At 39.9% G+C, this 25,156-nt stretch overlaps 1 protein-coding gene across 1 annotated transcript; it reads right to left on the reverse strand.

Moving 5' to 3' along the window:
• Window positions 1-431: 431 nt before the first annotated feature.
• TXLNG (taxilin gamma) lies at window positions 432-25,156 on the reverse strand. Its single transcript, XM_030945051.1, has 10 exons — window positions 24,472-25,156; window positions 15,587-15,899; window positions 14,787-14,878; window positions 11,424-11,594; window positions 10,485-10,679; window positions 8,989-9,108; window positions 7,922-7,996; window positions 5,314-5,406; window positions 4,700-4,795; window positions 432-3,705 (listed from the first exon to the last, which is right to left on the reverse strand). Exons 1-10 carry the CDS (start codon window positions 24,577-24,579, stop codon window positions 3,385-3,387), a joined length of 1,584 nt encoding a protein of 527 aa, XP_030800911.1. The 5' UTR covers window positions 24,580-25,156; the 3' UTR covers window positions 432-3,384.

Here is a 25,156-nt window from a genome sequence, read left to right on the forward strand (position 1 = left end):
ACTAGGAAACCTTATTTTTTAGCATAAATGCTCACATTTTTTACAGTGCACCCAACTGAACTATAATGGGTAAATTTTTGGAGAGAGAAGGCATGAGCAGAATTTGAAGCAGGCAGGGGCAGGTTCAGCCAGAGCCCCTGCCCTTCATGGTCCAAGTGACCCTCACCTTAAGACACCCCAGGTGAGGTGAGCAGAGTGCAGCACCTACTCACCCCCTGCCCCAGGCTGCTCCCACCAGACACCACCAGGAATGGGCAAGTCACTGCCACAACCCCAGAGCAGCCCCCTCCCAGGGCAGCTCCTCCAACAATATGCTTGAAATCAAATGTCACATCTTTTAATTTTCACTCTTGACTTTTCAAATAAATAGTTTCAGCAGATTCAGTTAGAAGACATTAGTATGATGTTAAAGAAAAACTCAGAGTCCAATATATTAAGCATACTTATTTACTTAATCTATACAGAATTGAGTAGATAAAATTTCAGATTCACATTAGTGAAAAATCTCTACAAAATGTTTTTGAAAAGCAAAACAAAGACTGCCTGTTCATTTATCACTTTTCCTCATGAAAGCAGACATGGGTTGTAAAAATAAAGCAGTGTGTTTAGCACAAACTAGATTTCTGCATCACTTTTTTCACAGTTATTTCCATCTACAGTCCAAAGAGGTAGATTTTCTGCAACACCTGAGAATTGAACTGTAACATAACCAGGTGTAATGAAAGGAAGGACAAAACAATACAGATACAGCCCTAACTTATGTGTGTATGTATACACGTACTTGGGTCTTGAATCACATACAATTTTGCTTTTTGCAGCTTAATCATGGTGAAACTGTCCATCAGGCCCCAGTTTTGACAATTAGACACACTCACCTCAGGCTACATCAGTTTACATCCAGGTTAAATGGTTTGTAGTAGTGAGAGAAAGGCAGTAATAGAAATTTACTTAAAAACTCTACTGGAGCCCCTTTGGCTGCAGCCTGGCAGTGCAATAGCCTGCAATATGGCAGATCAGTGACAGTGCTGAGCTTATCCCTAACATCAGTCTGTTTTTTTAAAACAACACTTTTTAATCATTGTATGAAACTTCACTGACTGTTTTCAGGAAACAAAATACAGTTTGCCTTGGCCAGATAAGTTGCTATGATAAGGGTATGTTGAGGGTAGAAAATAGAGAAAATATCCCCATTCTAAAAGCCTTTCACTTGGGGCATTCAGCTTCATTTACATATTTAGCCAGTGTCAAAGATACTTGTATTGCTGTTGCATACATCTGTCGTGTCTCTAAAAGCCCTTTAATTTATTCTTGCAGCAGGGTCCAAAAACTCACTCTTGCCTCCATGTAAAACAAGCACTACAGAAAGAATTGTTCAGAATACAAATGTCCAAACAACAAATTGTAAAAATTGAAAATTGCATGTCCTACCTTGCCAAGGGTATGATGCACCAAGAGACAAAGTTTTTCGCTTTTCCTCAGGAAAATTACATCACACTTAGTGTTAGCTGAAAACCAGTTCTCACAAGACCTGTTTTCTCAAGCTTGATTCTATAAAGCAAGTAATTTGAACAGCAAGTCTGAAATCTTTCTTTCCAGTTATTCTTATGCCATATGGTTTGCATGATCAGCATTTGAAAGCTCTAAATCTAACCTGACTGCTCACTGCTACCTTCTTTTCCTTCCTGCATTGTGCTTGGACCACAAACACCAAACCCACACAGTCTAGGAGAAGATGGCCAGCTTCCCATTTGCTCAATTTCAGAAATGTAAGTTTTGCACAGTTCCTCTTAGTGGTATGAGCTAAAACACATGTATTAGGCCTTACAGAACCTTTCTCTCTGAGACAGCTAAGTTATTTCAATGTACATTACTACAGAAAAAGGACTGGGAGCTCAGTGCAGCCTGAACATTCAAGTAATTTAGCCACTGAACTGCCAAGGGCAATGGGGGTAGGAAGCTCATTGAGATGTGCTTGACTCAGAAATCCCCTCCCAAGTAAGTGCAAAAAACTTTTAAGTACCAGAAAAGGCTACACATGTCCATATTTCTTAAAATGACAGCAACCAAAACTAGAAAGTAAATGCATGGGAACTAAAGTTAGGGGTAGCATGTAGTTAGATCACATTGCCTTGCCAAAAAATAAGTGTTGGTCCTAGTTCCTTTCAAGAAAAGAAGTCACAATGTGGATATCAAATTTTCTAGGAAAATACAATATGGTTTGAGGTTAACAAGGTGGCTGTGCTTGTGGTATGTTAGTGTGAGAATGTGAAGTACCATCTTTACCAGATAACCTGACTGGGAAGGCACTCAGCCAACTGGTGCAGCTTTGAGGTTGAACGTGCAGGAAATTCCACATTGTAGCTCAGGAGACATATCTGAATCTTCATGTTCAATCATAACCAGTACAGCCTTAACTAAGACTTAAATATGTCGCATACCTGGCTATTAGAGGAAGTCTATATGCCAGACTCCTGTATTCCACACCTCCAGCAGGAAGTGTCTTATTTTCCAGCTCTTCAGATAATCCAGGGGTTTGCTCAGACATGAATGGACTTCTCTAGTCAGGATAACCATGTGGTGGACACACTGCAGCTAAGAGGGAAGAATGTGACCAAGACCTGTGCAATAGGCTCCACAGCTGTAAAATCCCACTCGGTAGCATCACTGTACGTTTTCCCACACATTTATATTTAACATGTTCACAGGTAGGGCATATAGTCCAAACTAACCTTTACAACACAGCCCTGAGACATCTGCAAAAAGCTGTACACCCTGTTTCACCAGCTGCAACTTAATGTATTTCAAAGCTGTTTCTTCATACCACAAAGTACATAAAACCCTTTAAACATACTTTTAACTATATTCTGGACCTTTACTTTTTCATTCATATATATGAAAACATACATAGGGGGAAAGTTGACTTTTTTACTGGCCATTAGACATCCTCATGTAGATAAATTTACTGGAAAATTGATAATCTTTAGTATATTGAGTGGCAAATCAATGAACAAAACTAGAGCGCTGTTCTTTAAAACAAAAGAGTGACCTGCTGTCACCATTTTCCCCAAACAATATTAGGTCTGTACACAGTCTTCCATGACAGTGATTTGTGTTGTGGGGAGGAAACGCACATGCATCCTTTTATGGAAAAATATTTTCTTCTAAAAAATGAGGCAGATGTGCAACACAGTTGTGGAAAATTTATAGTTTAAGCTATTTAAAGCTGCTATGCAGCTTCCTGTACCACATAAGTCCAGTAGTTCTAAGAAAATACAGATATGGTAGAAAAAGTAAGAAAATTTTCACCACAAAACCAAATAGTTACCACCAACAGAGAAAGTTATACACAAAATATATCTCTCAATACAGTGTTTACACTTCATTTTAGTCTACAGATTCAGTGCCAGGAACAGGACTTGTTGAGACAGTCTTTTCTGAGCTACTTCCCGCACGTGATTCTGCATCGGGTTGGATTCCTGGTTCCGTGTCAATGGGAGTTCCCAGCTCCTCATGGGAATTGAGGGTGCAGGACTGCAACACCTGCACTGCCAGATCCACATCTGCTTCTCTAAGAGAAACCTGCTCCTTGAGCACTTCCACCTTCTCATTCAGCTCGTTCCTTTCTGTCTGAAGGGCCCTGCAGAGCTTCTCCAAACGCTCCAGTTTTATTTGAAAGCCTTTGTATTCTTTATCTCTTACTGTTTTCTGAAGGACAAAGGAAATAAAAACTCAGTGATACAACTATTTTCCCCCCTTAAATTAATTAAAAGAATCACCACTATTTAATCCTGAATGTTAAGTCGTAATTAATCCAGCAGGCCAAACTCCAGCTGAGCTAGAGCCAATTTCTTCAGAATACTTCACCTAGCCAGGAGCTGGAGTGGCAGTGGATGCCTTTCAAAACAAGCAAAGAGAACTACAGAACCACTTAATGCTAGCTATAAGAAAGGGCTGGGCGTCAGCCAGGACTCTAATATGAACTCCCATAACACTGTCAACCCAAATAATGGCAACTGTAGGGAGGAGAAGAGCACAGAAGTAAGAAATCCACAATCCATCTGCAGAATCCAGGCCAGAATGTACCACACTCAGGGCTCTCCTAACTAGCTTCTTACAAGAAGGGAGGGAAAGATACACAGCACTTCAGCAGATCCTACTCAACCAAGCAGAGTTTGCCAAGGCCAGACCTCACATACCTGAACCAGGCCCTGGAAAGAGCAGGCACAGCTGCACTGTGCAGCTCCTGCAAGACTGCAAGTCAGTAATGGCATTCTGTGACCTCAAAAGCAGCAGCAACGCAGGAAAGCAATCAATCTGTTGCATGGGGCTTAATTCCTTCATGTCAGTCTTGTGCATTTCAAACAGATTTCTATCACAGCATTGGCTGAACTTTGCTCAGCATATTGAAATGCAGTCAATTCCTTCAGCTTGTATGATTTCATACATATCTCATTAATTAAACAGTAAGTAATAACCAGGCTCACTTTCTTCTTGTGCCATCAGCTTAGATTTACATTGCAACCTTTCATTTTCCATGCCTGAGGAGGACAATAACTTACATAACACTGAAACATAATGCAGACAGTCCAAGAAGAGGCTGCTGTGTATTACTTCCAGTTCTCTAAAACTGAAAACCTGCTGGAAGCTCTCTAGGACTCAAGCTCTAGCTGAACTACACTGCTGCTTAAAAGATGGTTACCTCTTCAGCCATTTGCAGAAGAGCCTTGTTGTTGTTTTCCCATTTTGTACGCCACACAATGGTTTCCTTTTCCAGTTTCTTGATCTTCTTTGTCATCTACAGAAGATAAATAAAAGATTTAATTCTGTGGCTTGTGCTGCAACGTAGGTGGTTTTACATGACTAATTAGACGACTTCGTATTACTTTCCAAGTCCAGTTTGAACAAGTTATTTTGGGAAAGTGGTTCTGCACAGAATCAACCCCACAACTACAGATTCTGCATTCAAAGAAAACAATATTGAGTCTAAAAAGAAACAGACTATCAACTTTTAAGTATAAGTAATAAAAACCTTCAGGAAAAGAAGTTTTAAAACATAAGCACAGCCAAAGAGAATGAGAACCAGTTTGGTAGAACACTGAAATTACAATTTAAGTATTTCTTAAGTATGTTAAAATACAGAAAAAAAATTATATTTCTCTTCCATAATTATTATACCCTATCTTATGATCCACATTAAATTGTCAAAACACACTTTATATTATCAGAAGACCAATGCTTATAAAAACTAAAATGCAACCCACTAACAGCATGCATTTCTATATTACTCTTTATGAAACTATGTCCTATAAATACCTTCTCCATTTCTTGCCTGAAAGTTGTAAAGAGCTCATTACTTTTTGCCATGGTGGTCTGGAATTCTTCAAACTTATCCATGTAAAGAGAAAGCTATTGGAAAAAAGGCAGGGACATTAATCTGAACAGTGTATACAAATACAAAAATGTGTAGGTACGTGGCAAAATGAAACTAGAAATGGTAAAACATTAACTTCCTTATATTTTTTTAAACTACGCTACAATTTCCATTTGAGAAACACACAGACCTGCTATTCAAATTATATGTGAAGTAGAGTTCTGTGTTTATAGAACAGCAATATATTCTGAAGTAAAAAGAATATTATGTTTAATAAAATGCTGGAAGACATCACAGTTCATCACTACCTCATTTTTACTTCCCCACTGGAAAAAAATTCTGTGAACATACACAAATATAGGAAACTCAGCACCTGGTTGGTGAAGTTAAATCTTAGGAATTACCTACCTTTCCACCTTAACCAGCCAAAGCTAATAATCAAGGTTGGGACAAAATAAACAGGACAGATTTCCGAAATCAAAATACACGTTCACAACCAATATAATCTTCCCAGTGAACAAAAATCAAGGAAAGTGAATATTGAAAAGAAATTCACAGAACAGTGAAGAGCATTACACTTTAAAAAGTAAAGAGCATTAACTTTCAATTACAGAAAATTTTCTTGCCCTGCACCACAAGGTAAATCACCAAGAAAGAACTGCAAAATCTGTTTAATAACCCAGTTTAAAAAAAATTATTCCTAATCAGTGTGTGATTTGCTGTTCTAGGAATACATTTCAGAGTAACTTCTTATTCTCAGTAAAGAGTAGTAGGTTCTCTTAATTTTTACAGGGGGTTGCAGGACAATACAACTAAGAGCACAGAAATATTGTGGTTTGCTCTATTAGTAAAGGGAATTTCATAACAGGAATTAGCCTAGCTTGTCAGCAGTACATCATGACTCTTTGCCATTATTGTCACTGAACTTTCTAGTTCATCTTATTCTACAAAAAAATCTGTTGGCCCCAAGAAACCACTAACTATACCCATTGTAACTATTAAAACCAACAAAAGAGGCAGTGAGATTTTAAATAAAGGGCAACCAACTTGGAAAAAAATCATAAAAGACTAAGCATGGTAAAAAACCTATTTGGAAATATCTGGATGTTCCTGTGTTCAAGTCCAGTGGAGATGTGTATGATTACATCTAACTATACACATACACACACACTTTAAACCTAACTCCTGGAAAGGCTAGAAAAGAGTTGGATATGTGTGAAAAAAGGGCATGAAATAGCTTTCAAAGACACTGTCATGGTTTAAGCCCAGCAGACACTAGGGCACCACATGGCTGCTCACTCATCCCCGCCCCCCACCCCAGTGGGATAGGGAAGAGAATCAAAACTGTAGTTTGAGGTAAGAACAGTTTAGTAATTGAAACAAAGTAAAACACAATAGATTATGATGACAATAATAGAAAAGAAAAAACAAGTGATGCACACCACAGCTGCTCACCACCTACTTCCCAATGCCAGATCCCATTCCCATGCCCACATCAGCCTGCATGATGTTTTCTGGTCTGGAACATCCCTTTGGCCTTTTGGCCTGGGTCACCTGTCCTAGCTGTGCTCCCAGCTTTTTGTGTACCTCTACATTAGCAGAGCATGAGACATAAAACTGACCTTGACTTAAAGTAATCACAATTTAGCAATAGCTAAAACATCTGTGCACTATCAATGTTATAGTGAATCCAAAACACAGAATAGAGACACATTTACTCTATTCCAGCTGAAACCAGGACAGAGACTTCATACAAAACCTCAAATGAAGCAGGAACAGACACACAGTGAGGAGAATAGCTACTAAACAGAGCTTCCCACTGCTCTGTGTTGGCTGGAACTGTCATTTCCCTGTGCCTCATGCTGAGCTCACATGCAGTCAATGACTGAAGGTGATCCAAAGCACAAAATCCAGAGACCATTTCTCCTGCCTCAGAGGGGATTTTGCTGTAGCTTTTACATTACAACAAGAAAATAATCCGAAGACAGCAGGGTTTATGGACAGAGATAGTCGGGTTACTAAATCTGAGTAACTATAGGGATAAACAGGACATTGCTTGCTCCCAATCCTCCACAACAGGTGGTGACTGCAACAGTAAGAAAGAGATTCTAAAACCTGCCTGAATAAAACCCCCCCACATAACTCTTTACAGTCACAAAAAAACAGTATTTTCAGAGAAGCCATGCTTTCCTAAACTTTTCTTCTTAAGCTTTACTACATTCTAGTCTTGGTAGTACTAACACTATTAATTCAGAAGAGCACTAACTCCAGAAATTCAATGCTGAGCCTTCCAGAACAGTACTCTCCAGATGTATTAAGCAGCAAGTACAAAAGATCAGTTCTTTACAATTTATGTTTCATGCTTCACTACGGAAGAGTTACCTACTGGAAATTAATTTAAAATTTATTTAAAAAAATACAAAGTACCCTTCACAAGCATCTGAATATAAAGTTTTTTCAGATGCTGCTTTATGTTCACTACAGTCACAAATCTCTTGGTATTTTCTTTCTGGAACTGCTACTGAAGATGTCTCCATTAAAAAAAGATACCTGCTGCTTCAGCTGAGCTTCCTGTTGCTTCATCTGTTCACATTTGTGTCTGGATTCTGTAGCTTCTTTTAGCAGCTAAAAAACAATGCAAAAGGGCATATAATGAAAAAAAATACTCCCAAAAATGGCTTAAGTCAAACTATGATTAAAAATGAACAAACATTATCACCATCCAAGGGCTATTCAACCACATTTTCTCACACAGGCCTTATTACCACACTGCATTTTCATATACACAATTTAAAGGATGTGATGTTATGCAGAGAATTTTATTGAAATATTTCTCTAACTGGCAACATGAGTCAATATTTCTATTTTTCTAGCAAGTTTGAACGGCTGAATTATGAATAGTTAATTAACAAACTGCATGCAACTTGTAACTGATTTGTAGCCTAATTTATTTTCCACATTCATTTCTCCAGTCACCATATTATCTTTGCAGACTAGTTCAAACCAATTTTACTTCAACTTGACACCATTTTGTAGGTTCATGTTTGAGATTTTCACCAGCTTGAGACTCAGAAATTATGTTCAAAAAAACAGAAGAATCCAACACTAGATGGTCATTTTAAGATTATACAGAAAAAACGAGGCTTTTTTTCTAGAAGTTACAGATTCATTGGAAGAAGACTTCTCAGAAGACTGCAAGTATATTGCTGATTATCAACATAAAAATAAAACATCACACACATTTTGGGGGGCAAACAGTGCATAAAAATGTGCTTTATTCTATATTTGTTATCTCTTATAGCATAACACCAGAGGTTACAATTCTTGACTGCAGAAAGTACCTTTGGTGTTTCACAGTATATTCCCTAGTCTAATAGAAATTTAAATTATATTTAGCATATTTGCTGAGAAAATACAAACAAGTAACATTACCTGCCTGTTAACATGGACATCAATATTCCATGTATCATAAACAAAATTTAAATCCCAAGTCTCCTTGTTGAAATCTACCCTACCTTTCAAAAGTCGGTCCTCTCAATTTGTTGTATTTGCTTTAAATCAGGAAAAGTCTGGTTTGGTGGGTTTTACTGCTCTTAACATATATAGAGTTCACTTACAAACTCCCGTTCTCGCTGATGTTTTTCCTCTGCTTCTTTAATAAGTTGGGTAGTTTGCTGAAGTTTGGCATCCACAAGTTGCTGCTGCAGTTCCTTATGTTTGAACACTTGATCAATATGCTAAAGGGAGAAAGAAAATCATAATAGCCAAACATAGTCTGCTGGTCAATGAAGGCAATGTACTACTGTTTGGGGAGATGCACATTGTTTAAAAGTTTCATGCTAAAGACAAAGTGGTCAAAGGACCATGTTTTACATGTCTTTTTTTCCCCCTTTATCTCCATACAATGTAATTACCCTTTTTAGTCTTTCATGGAAGCCAGGTGCCTGTCACATTAAGTTGGTACAATACCACCAGTCACATCACACCAGACATGTCAAAAATCCTGTAAAAAGCAGTTTACATCCTTGCTTCTAAAGCTGATTTATCTACCTCTAATCCTTATTGTGTTACTTGTAAAAGCTCTAGTCTTCATCATTATGCTCAAAATGAGCAAAGTTTGCAACAACAGTTAATTTAGCTCATGAAATCCCACAAATCATTGCATTTTGCAGTCTTGCTTCTATCCATAAAGTAGCACAAGGCAACTTCCTTTCTACATATAGTCTCAAGGTAGATACAAATATTCCACAATTACAAAAGGTAAGGAATTACTTACAGAGAGCTTTCTAACTAACTGATCCTGATTAAAAACAAAACAAAAAAACAATCTTCGAGAAACTGTTGAGAAATTATACTCCAAACCTCCTGTGCCAACTAAGAACAGCCAACTAATCTTAGCTGTAGAACTCCATGCAGCTCAGTTCTTTCTTGGACAAGGAGAATTGGCTGTTTTCCATCACTGTAGCTTAGAGCAGCTAGCTCACAAACTGGTGCCAATTAAAGACAGCTCAGTTAGCCCTAGAGTAGAGACATTTCCATGACACCAGGCCAAATATGTTCTTAAAGCATGATAGCTTATTTAGACTCTGTGCCAACAAGAGCAGCTATGTACACAAAGACCCCAACCTTAATGAAATGGAAGAAATAAGACAGAATAACTCTTATATCCCTTTCCATTATAATTCTGAAGAATATCAACTATTAATACATATTTATGTTGGAAGTAACCTTTGGAGGCCATTTAATCCACTCAGACTAGGGTCAACTTCAAAGCCTGATCAGGTTACTCACACCTTGCCCAGCTGAGCTCTGAATATGTCTAAAGGCAGAGGTTCGACAAGCCCTGGACAACCTATTTCTATTTGATTATTTTCACTGTGAAAGACTTTCTCCAATGCATTTTGAACTCAGATAATCAAAACCAGTCAGGAAGGGCAGACAGGGAGCCAAACAGCTACTAAATTTCTTTCAGAAGTGAAGTAAAAAGAATAATTACAAAAACTATATATAAAATGGCTGTAAGACATGAGGGGTTTTCCCCCCTTCTCAATAATTATCTGATCCTTACAGTCAAGGAACTAAGAAAATCCCATTACAAGTGTACTGTAAGCACCTCTTCTCGCAGTGCATACTGTTCAATGAGCTTCTTCAATTTTTCCCCTAGTTCAATATTTTCCTGACGGAGCTTGGCATTGTGTATATCATGCTGTTCCAGTTGAGCCTGAATTTCATTCAGTGTGATCTGGAAGTGTGCAGTTGCTTCTTTCCGTCTTTCTTCTTCTTCACGTGCTTGTTGCATGTTTTCTTCCTTTTATGGATAAATATTAATAAAATATTTAAATATAAAATATTGAAAGTGTTCAGGTCAAACCATGCACTTTTTGAGTCAGAAACAATGGCAGTAATTCACTTCTGTACAGTTTTAATTTCTAGAGTGCTAGAACTAACATATGCCACAATCATAATATGCCACGCTGACTACCCATGTGAAGCGTGTGGAAAAAAATAATATAGATATTGCAAAACTTCTAGAGACTTGTCTTTACCACTCCCAACATTCCTCAAAGGCTGGTATATTAAGATGCTAAGTACCTTTGCAAGTGTCAGCATCATCCAGATGTAAAAACCAGCACTGATACTATAATGCAATTTTCTACAGCAATCACAGATTCTTATCTTGGCTCTCTTCCATTTCACTCCCATCAATAATATTCTGACAGAATTAAGCTTTTTGGTTACCCTGCCAATTCATGCTGTTATTATTTTACTTGTGCAATTTTTCCCAGCAGTTATCAGCACTGCTCCCAGAAACAAATATGACAAGATCAAATACTGCAAGTAATAAGAATTGGTTTGGGGGGGAAAGGAACATCAGCAAGTTAACTATCCCTGTATTCCTTACCTTAAAATCAGCTACACTTACACTACATGCCACTCATCTACACATAGGGGTAATGGACAAAGTGACAAGGAAAAAAGCAGCAGGTCTGATTTTAAGCAGTGATCTGTAAGATTTCCATCACCAGCAGGCCTGTAATTTATGTAAACTAACCTTCAAAGTTTTGTTATGACGCTGAAGCTCCCGACAGAGAGATTCCAGTTTGCTACGTGCCAAAATGGCCTTGCTATGCTCACTCTGCAAGTGGACTTTCTCCTTCACAACTTGTGCTTGCTTCTTCTGCAGGATCTTCATTTGCTTTTGAACATTTCGGCTCTCCTCCAACTATAGTTAGAGAGTAAATTTGTTAATAAACATAGGCAAAACCATCTTTATGCATCTAGATGAGCACACTGAAGAAACTTTTGAACATTTTGGATGAAAACAAGGAAATAAAATTTCATTAAAACCCCAAGTTGATCTTAAAGAGAAACTGCCATCATCCATCCAGACAATTCTAATGTGTAAGGACAGAAAATGAAAATTTACAAATTCCATTTGCCAGTTAACATTTGCCTTCGAGGAACAGGCAGCATGTACCTCTGGCTGACTATGAGCTATCAGCCTGCTTTTATCTACAGGGTTAAAAATAGCCCTCTGAAAGGAAGATGTAGCAGATACAATTAAAAGCCAACTGAGACTGGCTTTTCAACAAGTCACAACTTTTCCCACTCTTATCTTGAAAGTACACACAACTGTTTATCCAACGGGTCTTGTTTTTGCTATCAAAAAGAAAAACCACAGAACTGTATAGAGCTCCTTCTCAGCAGGAGCTCCTACCAAGGGAAGCAGTAATTGATACAAGTTTGTAGAATTCTGCAGTATTTCAGAAAAGAACAGACAAAACTAGCAGCCCTGACAAATCAAGTCAGTTACTATTACAACTACATAGTCCACACTTTAAGACATCTGCAGTCTCAACCCTTTGAAGCAATTTTTTTTCTATTTCCTTTAGGCTGTTTAGACAGGTAACCTCTATACATATTTAAAAATCTATTGTATGAATATCCAGTGAAGAGACTTTTCTTGCATTAATATGTCACAGAGATAATCCATTATATCTGATTTTTGGGCTCCCCGAGAAACCATATTATTTAGAGGCTGTTTCTTTGCAAAGAAGGCTACAATGTTAAATGTTACACTGCTCCTTATTAGATTGTGCCTCAGCCTTGGGACACCACAGGAAAAGAGGGCTGGCAATCAGGAACATCACCATGACAGAAGAATAATACAGTGCTGGTTTTCTGAAAGAGCTCAAAATAATGCTGAAGCACAAAAGAAAGAATAAAGTTAAGGACCTCCATGACAACCCTAAATTAAATGTGTATTTAGCGTAGTTTAGGGAAATGGAATGTTAAGGGCGTATTTTCACATCTAAATACAAAAAGACCTTTTCCTGCACGGCCAGAAAACACTACTTCAAGTGGTTGTGCTGTCTACACACCTATGAAACTTCAGGCCTGTAGAAGTGTGCCAGTGTGAGATGTATTACCAAGGATGCAAACCTTCCTGCAACACAGGCTGATCTCCTGATAGATTCCAAATTATGGAAAAAAAAATTGTGGAAGATCTTTTGCCAGGAGAGAGGCATTCCTACCTTCATTGTACAGTCCTTTTCATGAGACACCACTGAAAAACCTGACAGTGAGCTTTAAAGATGATGAATCTTTAAAAAAAGAAAAAAAGCATTGTAGGTGCACTGTCATAAACAGTTCAAACCTCTGCTGGCATTAAAGCTGATATCTATGCCAGTGGTTCTCCATCACTATCATGAAGAAAAGAATGCATCTTAAAAGGAATACAGTCAGATCCAACCTAAACATTCTAACTGGAACAGAGGCATCCCTCAAACTCATTTAGCTGAAACAGAGCTATTCTTACACCCAGACAAGCCCTCATCCAGGTGCTCAGCCATTCTGAGCATAATGAGGAAAGCAGGTGGTTTTCTAGGATGGCAACTGTGAATGCTTACTCTGCCTACAGTCTATTGATCCCCTCCTAGGAGGGCAAAAACCTTAAAGAGGACACATCTCACCTGACTACCAAGCTTCTTGAAGGAGATTACAATTTATTTGGTCCAGCTGCTACCTAATTGTTGAGATCTTTCCAGCAATAATAAAACTCAAACTGAAATAGGGCAGACTCTTTTCTTTCTGTAGAATTGAGGGATTCAAACTGGCCTAGCTCCTCATGCAGGCCCTCATCACCACTGTGAGGTGACACAGGAGCTGTTTGCTTAAATAGAAAAGGCATCACATGCACGAGCAATTGCTCCTAAGGAACAACTAACCTACTGCATTTTTCTCTCACAATATCAAAGCTCATTTTTAGGTGGGTTCCCCATCTTGAGTTACAATTCAGAACTATTTTTGTTTCTTATTTAAATGAAAGTGACTTCTTAGAGAAACTGTTGGTTTTAAAGGAAATGCACTCACATGAACCAAAAGCATGTGAGAGAGAGCAAGGAAAACAAAGCAAAAATGTAACAGACCTCCATGGAGGACTCAGGATTTCCATAACAGAACTAATCTAAGTCTCTTCTTAAGTAATCAATATTGCCTCTGTGAGTAAAAAGACCACCTGCTAGATCATCTTCAAAGTTTTGGAGACAGTATAAATCTCAAAGGAAAAAAAAATTCCTTCAGAAGAGTAATGCCATGTTGTGCAGCCATTATGTCATTTTCAGAAATATCTGTATATGATACACTTGACAGCTACAGAGAGCAAACTTAGGCTTTTGTAATCTCTTTAGTTTGCATTCATTTTATAAATACAAATACGGAGGGAAAACCTATATACACACAAGATTTCCAGTCTTTCCATTCCTGTCTGTCCCTGTCTAAAGAAAAATGAGTCAAGCGCTCATTACATTCTGAAAAGTAAACTTATGAACCCTCCCCAATTTTGTGATCAGTTGTTTTAGAGAATGAATTACCAACTTGAGGTGGGAATGCAGTTTATGAACTGCTTCTTTTTGGTTTGTTACTGAAGAAATGCAACCATTGCTTTTCGTTCCTTCACATCACGAGAAAGCACAAAGCAAAATTAAACCTAGATCTTTCCAACATCCTACATTTCCCGAAAATCACTAAAGAGTTAAATATAACTGAACATTCTCCCTCCCCCTTGAATCTCTGTATGATAGTATGTTCTTTCCCTTTATCCTAAAATGATAAAACACTAGCACAAAAGCATTATCAATTACTCCCAAAAGAACTCAACTTTTCTGTTAATCCTAGTATTATGCTTCAACACCAAGTTATCAAAACCTGTTTTTTCTTTGGATTTGGGCAGTCATGTAGAAGTGAAATGACTACAAGAAAGTTTGGCTGAAGCAATACTCAGTCAGCCTGAGTGTCTTTATAAGCAACACTGTAAAATACTCAAAATCATTAACTGGCCTTCATTAGTTGTTCTTGCATTCCATAGTTAATATTAACACATTTATAACTTTTGTTATCTTTACAAATTACTTACCAGATCAGCATACTTCTTGCACAAAGCTGCCAGCTTTTCTTCTGGACTAGAAAGCGTGTTCAAGGCTTGCATTAATAATAACACTTCTTTTCCTATGAAATGGATGATAGACAATGTTACTGAGGAAGAAAAACCATATACCAGAAAAGCAGCCTGTCCTTAGAAGTAAAATATAGATCCATGAGAAATTAGCCTGATTTAAGTTGTTCCCTGGTTTGACAGCTGCATAATCCTAACAGATGACAAATGGGAAGTCATCACAAGATGTCATCAGCAAGAATAAATCTATCTTGCCCTATTTGCCTTGTCATTCAACAACTAGGATAGCAAAAATTATTTTAATAAAATAAGACAAAAATATTTTTGTTTTAGAATTGCACAGATAATAAAAAATCTGAAAAAATGCCACCTAGAAGGTTAAGTATTGGCAGATACATTCTTAATAAGCATTTAGAATTTAATTATCAGCTGTGTTTGGCAGCACTGAACACTGCCATCCCAGATTTAAAACAGAAAGTTAAAAAAGTTGATTAGCAATTACCACATTATTATTAAAGTTCATGTAAAAATAGCACTGCCAGCTGAAGGAGTCTTACATATGCATTAAGAACTGTCTTTCCCAAGAAGAAGTGCACACACAGTTTCTCAAAATATCCTGTTACGGGTGACAAGTTTTTGGCTACAGAGTAAATTTGAGACAAGGAGCAAATCCATAGCTATTTTACAGAAATATTTTAAATATTTTATAAATATTTTCTAAAAATATGATATTAAAAATCAGAACGCCAAAGAGAACACACCCAATGTTTTCTCTTTGTGTTTTTCACTCTCTGGATCTTGCTGGCCATCAGGTGGGTCAGTTCGGGCTTCTTCTCTCCCAGGAGTCTCCTCCCGGCACTCTTGGGAGCAGCCCGTGGGCCCCGGGTGCTTTCTGCTCTTTGGGATATACTCGGCTTCTTCCAAGGTGCCAGTGCTCTCCAGGCTGTAGCAATTGGACTGGGGATACTGCAAGGATGTATCAGACAGCTCAGGGCACTTGCTCTTCACCAGCTGATCCTGGTTATTCATTCCCATCTCCCCAGATCCAGCTTCTTCCATGGCACCACCAACCACCTTCAGAATGGAAAGCAGGAAGTGGATGTAAACAGCTAAGCAAATGTGTTTAAAATTACAACTTCCACCCTTCTTTTCCATGGACAAATAAGGGTAAAATGCAAACAAGAAACCCTCATAAGAAGTCTAATGAATACATAAATAGTTTCAATGGCACAGAGCAAGAGCTTCAACTACTTCAACCACAAAGCCAAATACAACTGTCAGCTCTTAAGTGGAGAATACTGGTTATTACAACAGGAATGATAAACAGGACGAGGAGCACTTTTGAAGTGGTAAAATTCCCATCAATGAAATTATCCAAAAAAGTGAATATTAACTGACTTTAGGCTTGGACTCCTACTGCCTATGATTTTCAAGAATACATTCTTTCTGCTCAATTAAACAGAACTTTCTCTAAAGATTTCCTAAAATGCTAAATGTTTAATCACTTAACCAAAAAGTTAACCACCACTAGTTGTTTTATAACACTGCTGTGACACAGTCATATTTTAGAGCAGAATACCCGATGCTCTCTGTATAATACTGTGTATTATACTCCAGACTTCTGTCTCAATCACCTGAACAGCATTCTCAATTTCTAGAAACATTTCAGGCTGATGAGAATCGCAAGGGTGTTTGGTTGGGTGTGTTTTTGTCTTGTTCATTTGGTTACACTGCAGGGGCTGGGACTTAAGACAATACTTGAAGGTGGTTGGGTGTTATTTTGCTGTCCATTTGCAATCCTAATATACAACATACATGGACAGTAAAAAGCATGATAAGCAGAGCTGAACTCACTGCCAAAGTAAAATTTGTGTTGATTTATTTTCAGTGGACTGAACGTAAATTTCCTTAAAATCACAAGGAATTGTAAAAACAGAGCTTGTTTATACACAGTTATGCTGTTAAAGCACAAATTAATATCAGATTACCTTACATTTTCTTAATAAAAAATGTGCTAATTCTTAAAGCCAGGGGTTTGCACTGGGTTTTATATTCTGCACAGGACTGTTTTCCTCTTCAAAAGGAATTAGCCAACATCAAAGGAATGCAGCCAACACTCATAATATATTGTGAGATGTATTTCAACTCCAAATTTGTTCAGCATGCTTGAAAAGGTTATTTAAAAATCATTAAACAAATACATCTTTTTTTTTGAAATATTCATGCATAACAGCTTTGTTGTTCTCTATTCTTAAAGCAAGTCCCTTTCTTTAGACCTTATCTCAAAGTAGATTCATTCTTGAGGAGATGGACTTCACATAGTGTCTTTATCAAAGGACAATAAGCTTTTAAACCGCAAATAATCTCTACAGACATTAAGAAGCAACTTTTGACTTCCCAAGGAAGATTCACTTTACAAGTGTGGAAATGATGCACATGCTTTATGGACAAACATAAATGCACTGCAGTTTTATTCTCTAACCATGGCAGACAACTTACTGATAAATGCCTACAAAGGTCATGCAGTAATTGAACCGCTGGAACAAATAACCAATTACAACATTTTACACCTCTAAAAAGTCATCTGTAAAATGCCAATTTTTTTCCCCTTGGCTTGTCCTAAACTGTGGGTCTTCCAGGAAAGGCTTACCGCTCTAGGGTCAGCCAAATAAACATAAAAGAACAAGAGTTGTGAAAACACAAGAATGTGAACACAACACAGCTCTCTTCTCCTCTCTGTGCGTACCAATGGCTGAAACCATGGCACAGATGTTGTGTAAAACCCAGGATTCATACAGAAGCTGAAGACACTGTGTCACATTAAGTGGACAAGACAAGAAAGGTCAGATTCTTCTAACACAACATGATACTAAGAGTACCTGCAGTACCAACAGAACAGCTGAAACTTGCAGGGTTTTTATTTGCATAGAACATGAACTTCTGATTCAGATACTTGTACCCAAGTAGTCTTGCAAAACATACAGAAAGTTTGCTTTAAACTCAAAGTTTCGGGTTTGGCACCCAAAAGCATTAAGCATTTCCAGACTTTCTGATATCCATAAAGAGATTTTTGGAGGTTTTTTTTTTGAAAGCAGAGCACAAAATTGCCAGCAACTCCAACAGAAGATGATAAGGCCTGCCTAGCTGCAGTCACATACTGAACAGCAGCAATGCCCAAGCTCCTCTGGCCTAGCACTAACGTTTGCGTGCAACTTGTTCTAACAGAGTTTACAGCCAAATCAGCTCCTCAGCCCAGTTCACTGCACAGCAATAGGCAATCCTGCCAACAGAAGTGGAAGCTGGATGATTGGAAAGAAGCCAAAGCACGAGAGCCTCTAAAAAATAAAAGCCAATGTAACTGCAGTCAGAGCACAAGAATTAAACACACAATACCTTATTTTCACCACAGGTACACACTTAACTCTGGCTATTGAAGAACAGGGATGTAAACAAGACCACATTTGTGTGAGTTTGTGACTGCTTCAAACCTAGTCAACTGAAAAAATTTTGCTGGTTTTTTTCTGACAAAATTCTGTTGTTTCCAGTGAAAAAAAGAACAACTACTAGCAGGGGCATACATGTGACCAGTAAGTCACGAAATGCCCATCTCTTTCTGAGCAAACCATCATAGTAACCTAAACCTCAATTCAGAGCTGGCAATTCACATGCATATTCCAAAGCATCTGGAAGTTTCAGGAAGTGAACACCACCACCTCATTAATTCAGCAGAGCTTTTTGTTGAAGTCAAATTAGGTGTCAGTTCAATTTTTTACTGACAATAATAATTTCTAAACTCTGAGTATTCTCTATTCTTTGTCAAAAAAGCCACAAGGACTTTTAGAATTTCAGACTCACTCTCTGAAGTCTAACAGAAAAGGCAGAAACAACCTATCAGAATACTGAAATGAAGAAAAGGTTTGTGTACAAGTGTCCTGTATGTCTCCAAAACATTTGAAAATTATAAAGACGGTGAAAATATACAGAACTTGTCAACCATCTTTTGGTTTTCCAAACATGAACATGGAACAAATCCAAGATTACTGACAAGCAAATAAGCTCCCTGCAAAACCAAAGCTCAGTGTAGCAGTAGACAGACTTTGTAAAAATATCTAGTTTTCCTATCTTAAATACAATTACAAATTGTTGACCACAGACTAGAATACTGTACTCAAAAAAGCGGTTCTGCCAGCAGCTAGAACAATCTGACAGCATACACACCCAAAAAAAAAACCCCAAACAAAAACCCCTTCCTTCTTAGTTAAAACTCAATCTACCTGTCAAGTTGTAGTCTGTAAGTTTTAGCAAATCTGACAGTAGTGGCACAACTAAATACTAAAATTCTAACTTATTAAACCTAAATTAGAAAGTGTTTTCATTTTAAAAAACCAGAGGTCCGCTATTGCCTGACAGGAGCCACAAGCACAAATATCTAGATGATTTCCTGATTATGACTAACAAAGAATTTTCTACATTAGCTGTAACTTTAGATATTAAAACCATTAGCCAGAAGTCTTAACAGCCGTCTTACACTCAGTGCTATTCTTAAAACACTTTAATTGCAGGTGGTTTCAGATTTGGTCTGTATCAAGCTTCAAGCTGGAGTGTAGGAAAAAGAAACAACACTTTGAGAATGTTAAGTACCAACCCATATTAATCACTGAACTTGCTCCCTCCTTACTGAGGCAATGGTGAGAACAACTCTAACTCTTACCTCTCATCTTTTCAAATGTGTGCTCATCAGACTAGTGAACTTCTCAGTTTAACATTCCAGCCAGAACAGAGCACTTCCCACAGCACATTGTATAATAGTGCTGATTCAGTACTGACTGAATAAAACCAAAACAAAACTACCCCAGCAAAGACCTTCTACTGAAATCACCATTACCTTTTCTAACTGCTACCATGCCCTCTCAGCTTCCAGCCACCTTCAACCACAGGTGGCTCACGATCTGACAACCCAGAGCCAGAAAGATTACATGCCTAGAAAGATTTACAAAGAGGCAAAAAGATATGTTGCACAGGTAACGTGCAAATTCATAAGATCACAAATTTATCAAAACTCTGAGATATGTGCAACACACCTAGCTGTGAAACCAGCTATTACAAGATGCTGACATTTCTGAATAAGCATGTCATCTCCAAGCTACTTAAGAGTTACAGGACAAACCACCTGAAGATGACTGTAGGAAAATTACTGGCAACACTGCTCCTGCTCACCCCAGTTTTCAGTCTGTCTTCTGCTCTGCTCCTTCAACCTCGATCAAAAAACATGCACATCAAGAAAACTCCACCTTATTTCATATCTAAAAGATCAGCAGACAAGACAGATACCCTATATGTGAAAATGGCGATGATCACAAGAGCCTAAGCCAGCTCTTCTTCAAACAGTTCAGCTTCAGGAACACGCACTGCACATAAGGACAGAACAGACACTTGTCCTACAGAACTTGTCCTACCACCATGCCAAAATGTATCACAAACCCACTTATTTTTTTGTTCTACACCTACACAAGTCTACAGCACACAGTGCTACACACTATGCTAAAATATACTGTGCTTACTATCAGTACCATGCTTACCTGTATTCCATATTCCTGTGCATACACATACACAATCTTTCCCTAAACCACCTGAAAATACATCTCTATACCTTTTAATAAAAAACTCCACAATTAGTAACTGCACCATAATCAATTTTATCTTGAATGTTACCTAATTATCCTAAGAAACATAAGCACTAGCATTAATCTATGAAAACAACTCCTACATATCCCACAGAAGCAGTTGGACTGTGCTGTGAAAAGACTCTTCCACCCTTAGTCTGTGGAATAGCTAATACTTCAGGAAATATCCAGGAAGCTTTGGAACAAGCATATATACATAAAACACATTTTCAAAACTGTGATGACAACCTAACGATGTAAGTAAATATATAATCAATTCCTCAACATCAGACTCCAAAAGAGATAATCTGAATAACACTGTTCAGCTGACTACATTTCCAAACTTGCTTCACATGCAACTGGTCATAAAAGCCTTATACACCTTATCCCGACTGACTGCAGTAAAAAAAAAATACTGCAGCAAAAAAGGTAAGTTGTATTTATCACAAATGTGTCTGGTTCATAACAAATATTAAGCTTCCTGCATCCCAGCAATTTACTTTTTCCTGCTAACACAGAAAAGCTTATTTTGAAAACATATATGTGATACACTTTTCCTCAAATCGATTTTGCAACAGTTATGTTAAATAAAGAATAATTTTATTTACAACTTCTGCATGAAAACCACCATTTTAGGATGCCACAAAATTTGGGTTTGAATTTTATAGCAGGTGCATCTTCATCCACTGGTCTAGACACAATTATTCAGATGCTTCTGACCACAAGAGTAGCTTATTGAGGTTATTTCTCGATGCAATATTTCTCTATACTGTGCTCACTGACCTGAATGATCACACAATCTAATTATACCTTTCTCAAACCTGACGGCCTCTGAGGTGGCTTCCCCACTGAACAAGGATCTCAGTTGTGAGATCTGAAAGTCATTTGAAACAAACACTTCATCACATTCTGTCATTACATTAAAAACTATGTTCTGTGCACTCATTTATCTACTTTCAAAACACTGGACAGAGGAGCCAGCAGCATTGCTCATCACTAGTTCCAAAGCACTGCAAGGTTAGAAGTTCCAACACAGCAGGATGACTATTAAGAAACACCTACTTCCTAAATTTGTATTTTACCTTCATAAAAGTCAAGACAGACTCTTTGTTAGCAGAATTCCACCATTAAATTTCCTGGCCTTATAATTCAAGACCTGGTCTTCAATATTGGTTCAGAAACATTCTCACATGATCCCTGCTTATAGCCCTCACTTCTTCCTCTTACCCTTAACCACACTGGGTTTTTTTGCTCTTTCAGTGACCTCATGACACAGATGACATGCCTGTTTTTAAGAAAAGCTTTTTAATTTACCTCAAACACAAATGGGAAAAAACCCAACCATCTCTTTCCTCACTTAGCTGAAGACACTAAAACAGCGGTGGTGCATCTCTGACACCCCCACCCCAGGCCACAGTACGATCCCAAGGCCTTGGCCAACAGCACCCAGGAAAAAAGCTCATTTGGAGCTAATCAGAAACACTGTCTGCTCCCAGGAAATAGTGATATCTAACAAGCTCGTGGCTTTTACCAAACATTCTTGAAAACCTTTTTTTTTGCTTTTACATGAATAACAACCCAAGTTGAACAATATTTTTGTTAAGGGGCTTTCAAGGGAAGTTACCAACCCAAATTTGAACCAGGATGAAAAATTCTTACAACTGAAGTCCTCTCTCTTGAGACCCTACAAACAGTGGTCTTAAGTGAGATCCCTTGAGCTCCCCTGGACTGTGGCAGGCATTTCCCTCTCAGGGGGCAGATCTCAGACCCAGAAACTCCCACATCTGCCATTCTTGGAGGACCACTGCCAACTGCTGGGGATGGAGCCTGGGCTGATAGCACTCCTCAAGGCTCAGCTCTTTGTCCCTTGAGAACACAGAAAGGCATCAACCGTGAGTACTTCCCTGGATCTGAGGGGAATTTTTCACAGATATACACCTGCCACACACTCTTCAAGTCTGTGTCTGTGCAGAGTAAACATATATTTGTAAATATATTTGCTATAGCAAATGTACTGTGAATGCTGCTCTCGAAGTGCTTCACATTAGTGAGTGAGTGAGGCTTGTAAGTGACTTACTGCTGCACTGATAGTAAATTCTACAGAATATTTTGTTAAATTGGTTAACTGGAGGCATCGATTAAGTGCTGTTAAGTTCAAGTGCTTTTGTGCCTAAACTATCAGTCAAGCCTGGGGCTAAGCTCGGCAGGGGGAATTCACTCTGAACCGTGTGACTCAACAGGAGGGTCCCCTTACTTCTTTTCATCCTTACCCTTTCCTATCCTTATCCTTCTCCCATCCCCAGCCTCCACGCTGATCATTTTGGCTGGTTTTAGTTTTAGATCAACTGATGTTACTGAATTTTTTTCACTGCATACTTAAACCACACAGTAAGTAGTGGAGTGAACCTCGCCAAGCAACTCTGTCATGCTTTTGCTTTTATATAAAATCTACTTTTGCCAGAGATTCTTAAAACAACCTAAAAAATTCATGACAAACACCTCCTGTAATTCCAGCAAAAAATTCACTGCAGGAACTCAAAGCTTACATGGAAGCTTTCAGGGCATTTACCCACAGGACAAAGTGCTGCACATCTAACAAGACCTTTTTTAATATAAACATCTGAAACAGGTGCTAATTAAGAAAATATTTAATATAGTGTGAATCACTTCCACCAATGACACTTCACTTCCTCTTTACTATAAAGTTAATAGTTTTGTAGTCACCCACAGTATGGTTCTGGAAAAAGCAGGGTAGACAAGTTCTGAATTCCCAATGCAAACAGGTCACAAGGAACCTAAAAATAATATCAAGGCAGGGGGAGGGAAATCTACAAGAGAATGTAGAATTTGCTTAACATTGCCTGCCATATTTCACCTCTTTAAAATAATTAAATTCCTTTCGACTGTATTTGAAATAATATGGAATGCAGGGGTTTTTTTTAACATCATCATCTGCTTTCATAACAGACACCAAAGTTACTTACAAGTTACTTCTTAGCAAAGAATTGAAAAAAACCACACTGCAGAGGACGGCGCTTTTCAGTGAAGAAAAAAAGGTCTAGGAAGCGATGGAGCTAGTTAACAGCCAAAATAAACCACCACTAAGAAGTTACTATTTCTGAGATGTTATCCTTTGTACCACGGAAAAAAGTTACCACTAAAAAGCCACTTCAATTTATGTAAGAGCACAGGATAAGATACTTCAGCAACACACAAGATTAGCAAGGCAGTTCTGTCACATTAAACACCGAACTGGTGGTATTACACACAGCAGCTGAATTACAGCATATTTTAAGTCTCTGCCGTTGGGTGACCAGGCACAGGTATTTTAAGCTTTTCCCTACACGGATCTGCAACCAGGAATTATTGTAACATCACCAGGAACAGCCCTGCCCTCAGTGCGGTTTCGGCAGAAAACGAAAAAAAAATTAAAATGGCCTTTTGGGGTTTTTTTTAAACTATTTCGGAGGTTAAGAAAACGCTCCCGCCACCCCCGCGGGCAGAGCCGCCGTCCGCTCCCGCCGCGCACCCCGGCCGTGCCGAGAGGGTTCGGGGGGGCAGCGGCGGGACCCCGGGGGGGCGGCATCCACTCCCCCCCCGGCCCGCAGCTCCCGCCCCCCACGCACCGGGCCCGCCACGTGCTGCCGCCCCCGGCGGCCCGCGCTCGGCAGGAACCGCCCCGCGCCTCCCGGGCAGCGCCGAGGGGCCGCTCCCGACCCCGCAGGGCGAGCGCGGCTCCCCGGAGGCCACGCCGGGACCTCACGGCCGCGGGTGCCTCGGCGGGTCCGGCCTCGGGGCAGCCCGAGACTCAGACTCCGCGGAGCGGCGGAGGCGGCGCGGGCACTGCCCGCCCCTGCCCCGTGCTCCCGGGCCGGGCGACCGCGTGGGGACGGGGCAGGCGGGGAACGCGGCGCCGCGAGCCGGCGGGGCGGGGAAGGTGGAGCTCCCTCCCGCCCGGCCCAACCGGGCCGCCGCCGCCTCACCTCGGGGCTGCCGCTCGGGGCCGCCGCCGCTGCCTCGTCTCCGCCGCCGCTGAGGTTCGAGCTCCGCCGGGTCGGTCCCGCCGCGCCGCCGCCCCCGCGCGTCGCCATGATGTGACGGCAGCATCCAAACAAGTGCCGAGCGCGGGGCACCGGAAGTGCTCCCCGGGGGCCCGCCTCCCTGCCGGCCGCAGCCAATCGCCACCCAGCTCTACGGCTCACGTGGGGGACTCACGCCCCCCCTGCCGCGGGGCGTGCCGGGGGTTGTAGTCCGTCCGTCGAGGCGCGGGGACGCAGCATGGCCCCGGGCGGATAGCGTCAGTGGCGGCCGGTCCCTTCCCTGGCCGCGCTGCATCCCGCCTCCCTCCTCTCTGTTCCTGCCTCGGTCACGGCTTTGAAATCGGGGCCAACTCAGCGGCGTGTCCGTGACGGGGCAGCGGGCGGGGCGGCCAGGATCAGCAGAATCAAAGAGTGCGTCAGGTCGGAGGGGAGAACAGCGGGGCACCTGGTCCAACCTGCTCGAGCAGGGCATCCCAGAGCACAGCGGTTCTGGAATATCTCCAGCCAGGGAGGCTCACTGGAGATACTCAGTGATACTCAGCTGCTGCTTCTGCTTCTGGGGCGTGCGAGCCGGGAGAGCGAGTTGCGCAAGGAAGTTGTGCGCGGGGCTGCCGAGGCCGGGGCTGCC

The sequence above is a fragment of the Camarhynchus parvulus genome, chromosome 1 (genome assembly GCF_901933205.1).
Source record: "Camarhynchus parvulus chromosome 1, STF_HiC, whole genome shotgun sequence".
In the NCBI taxonomy this organism is placed as follows: Eukaryota; Metazoa; Chordata; class Aves; order Passeriformes; family Thraupidae; genus Camarhynchus; species Camarhynchus parvulus.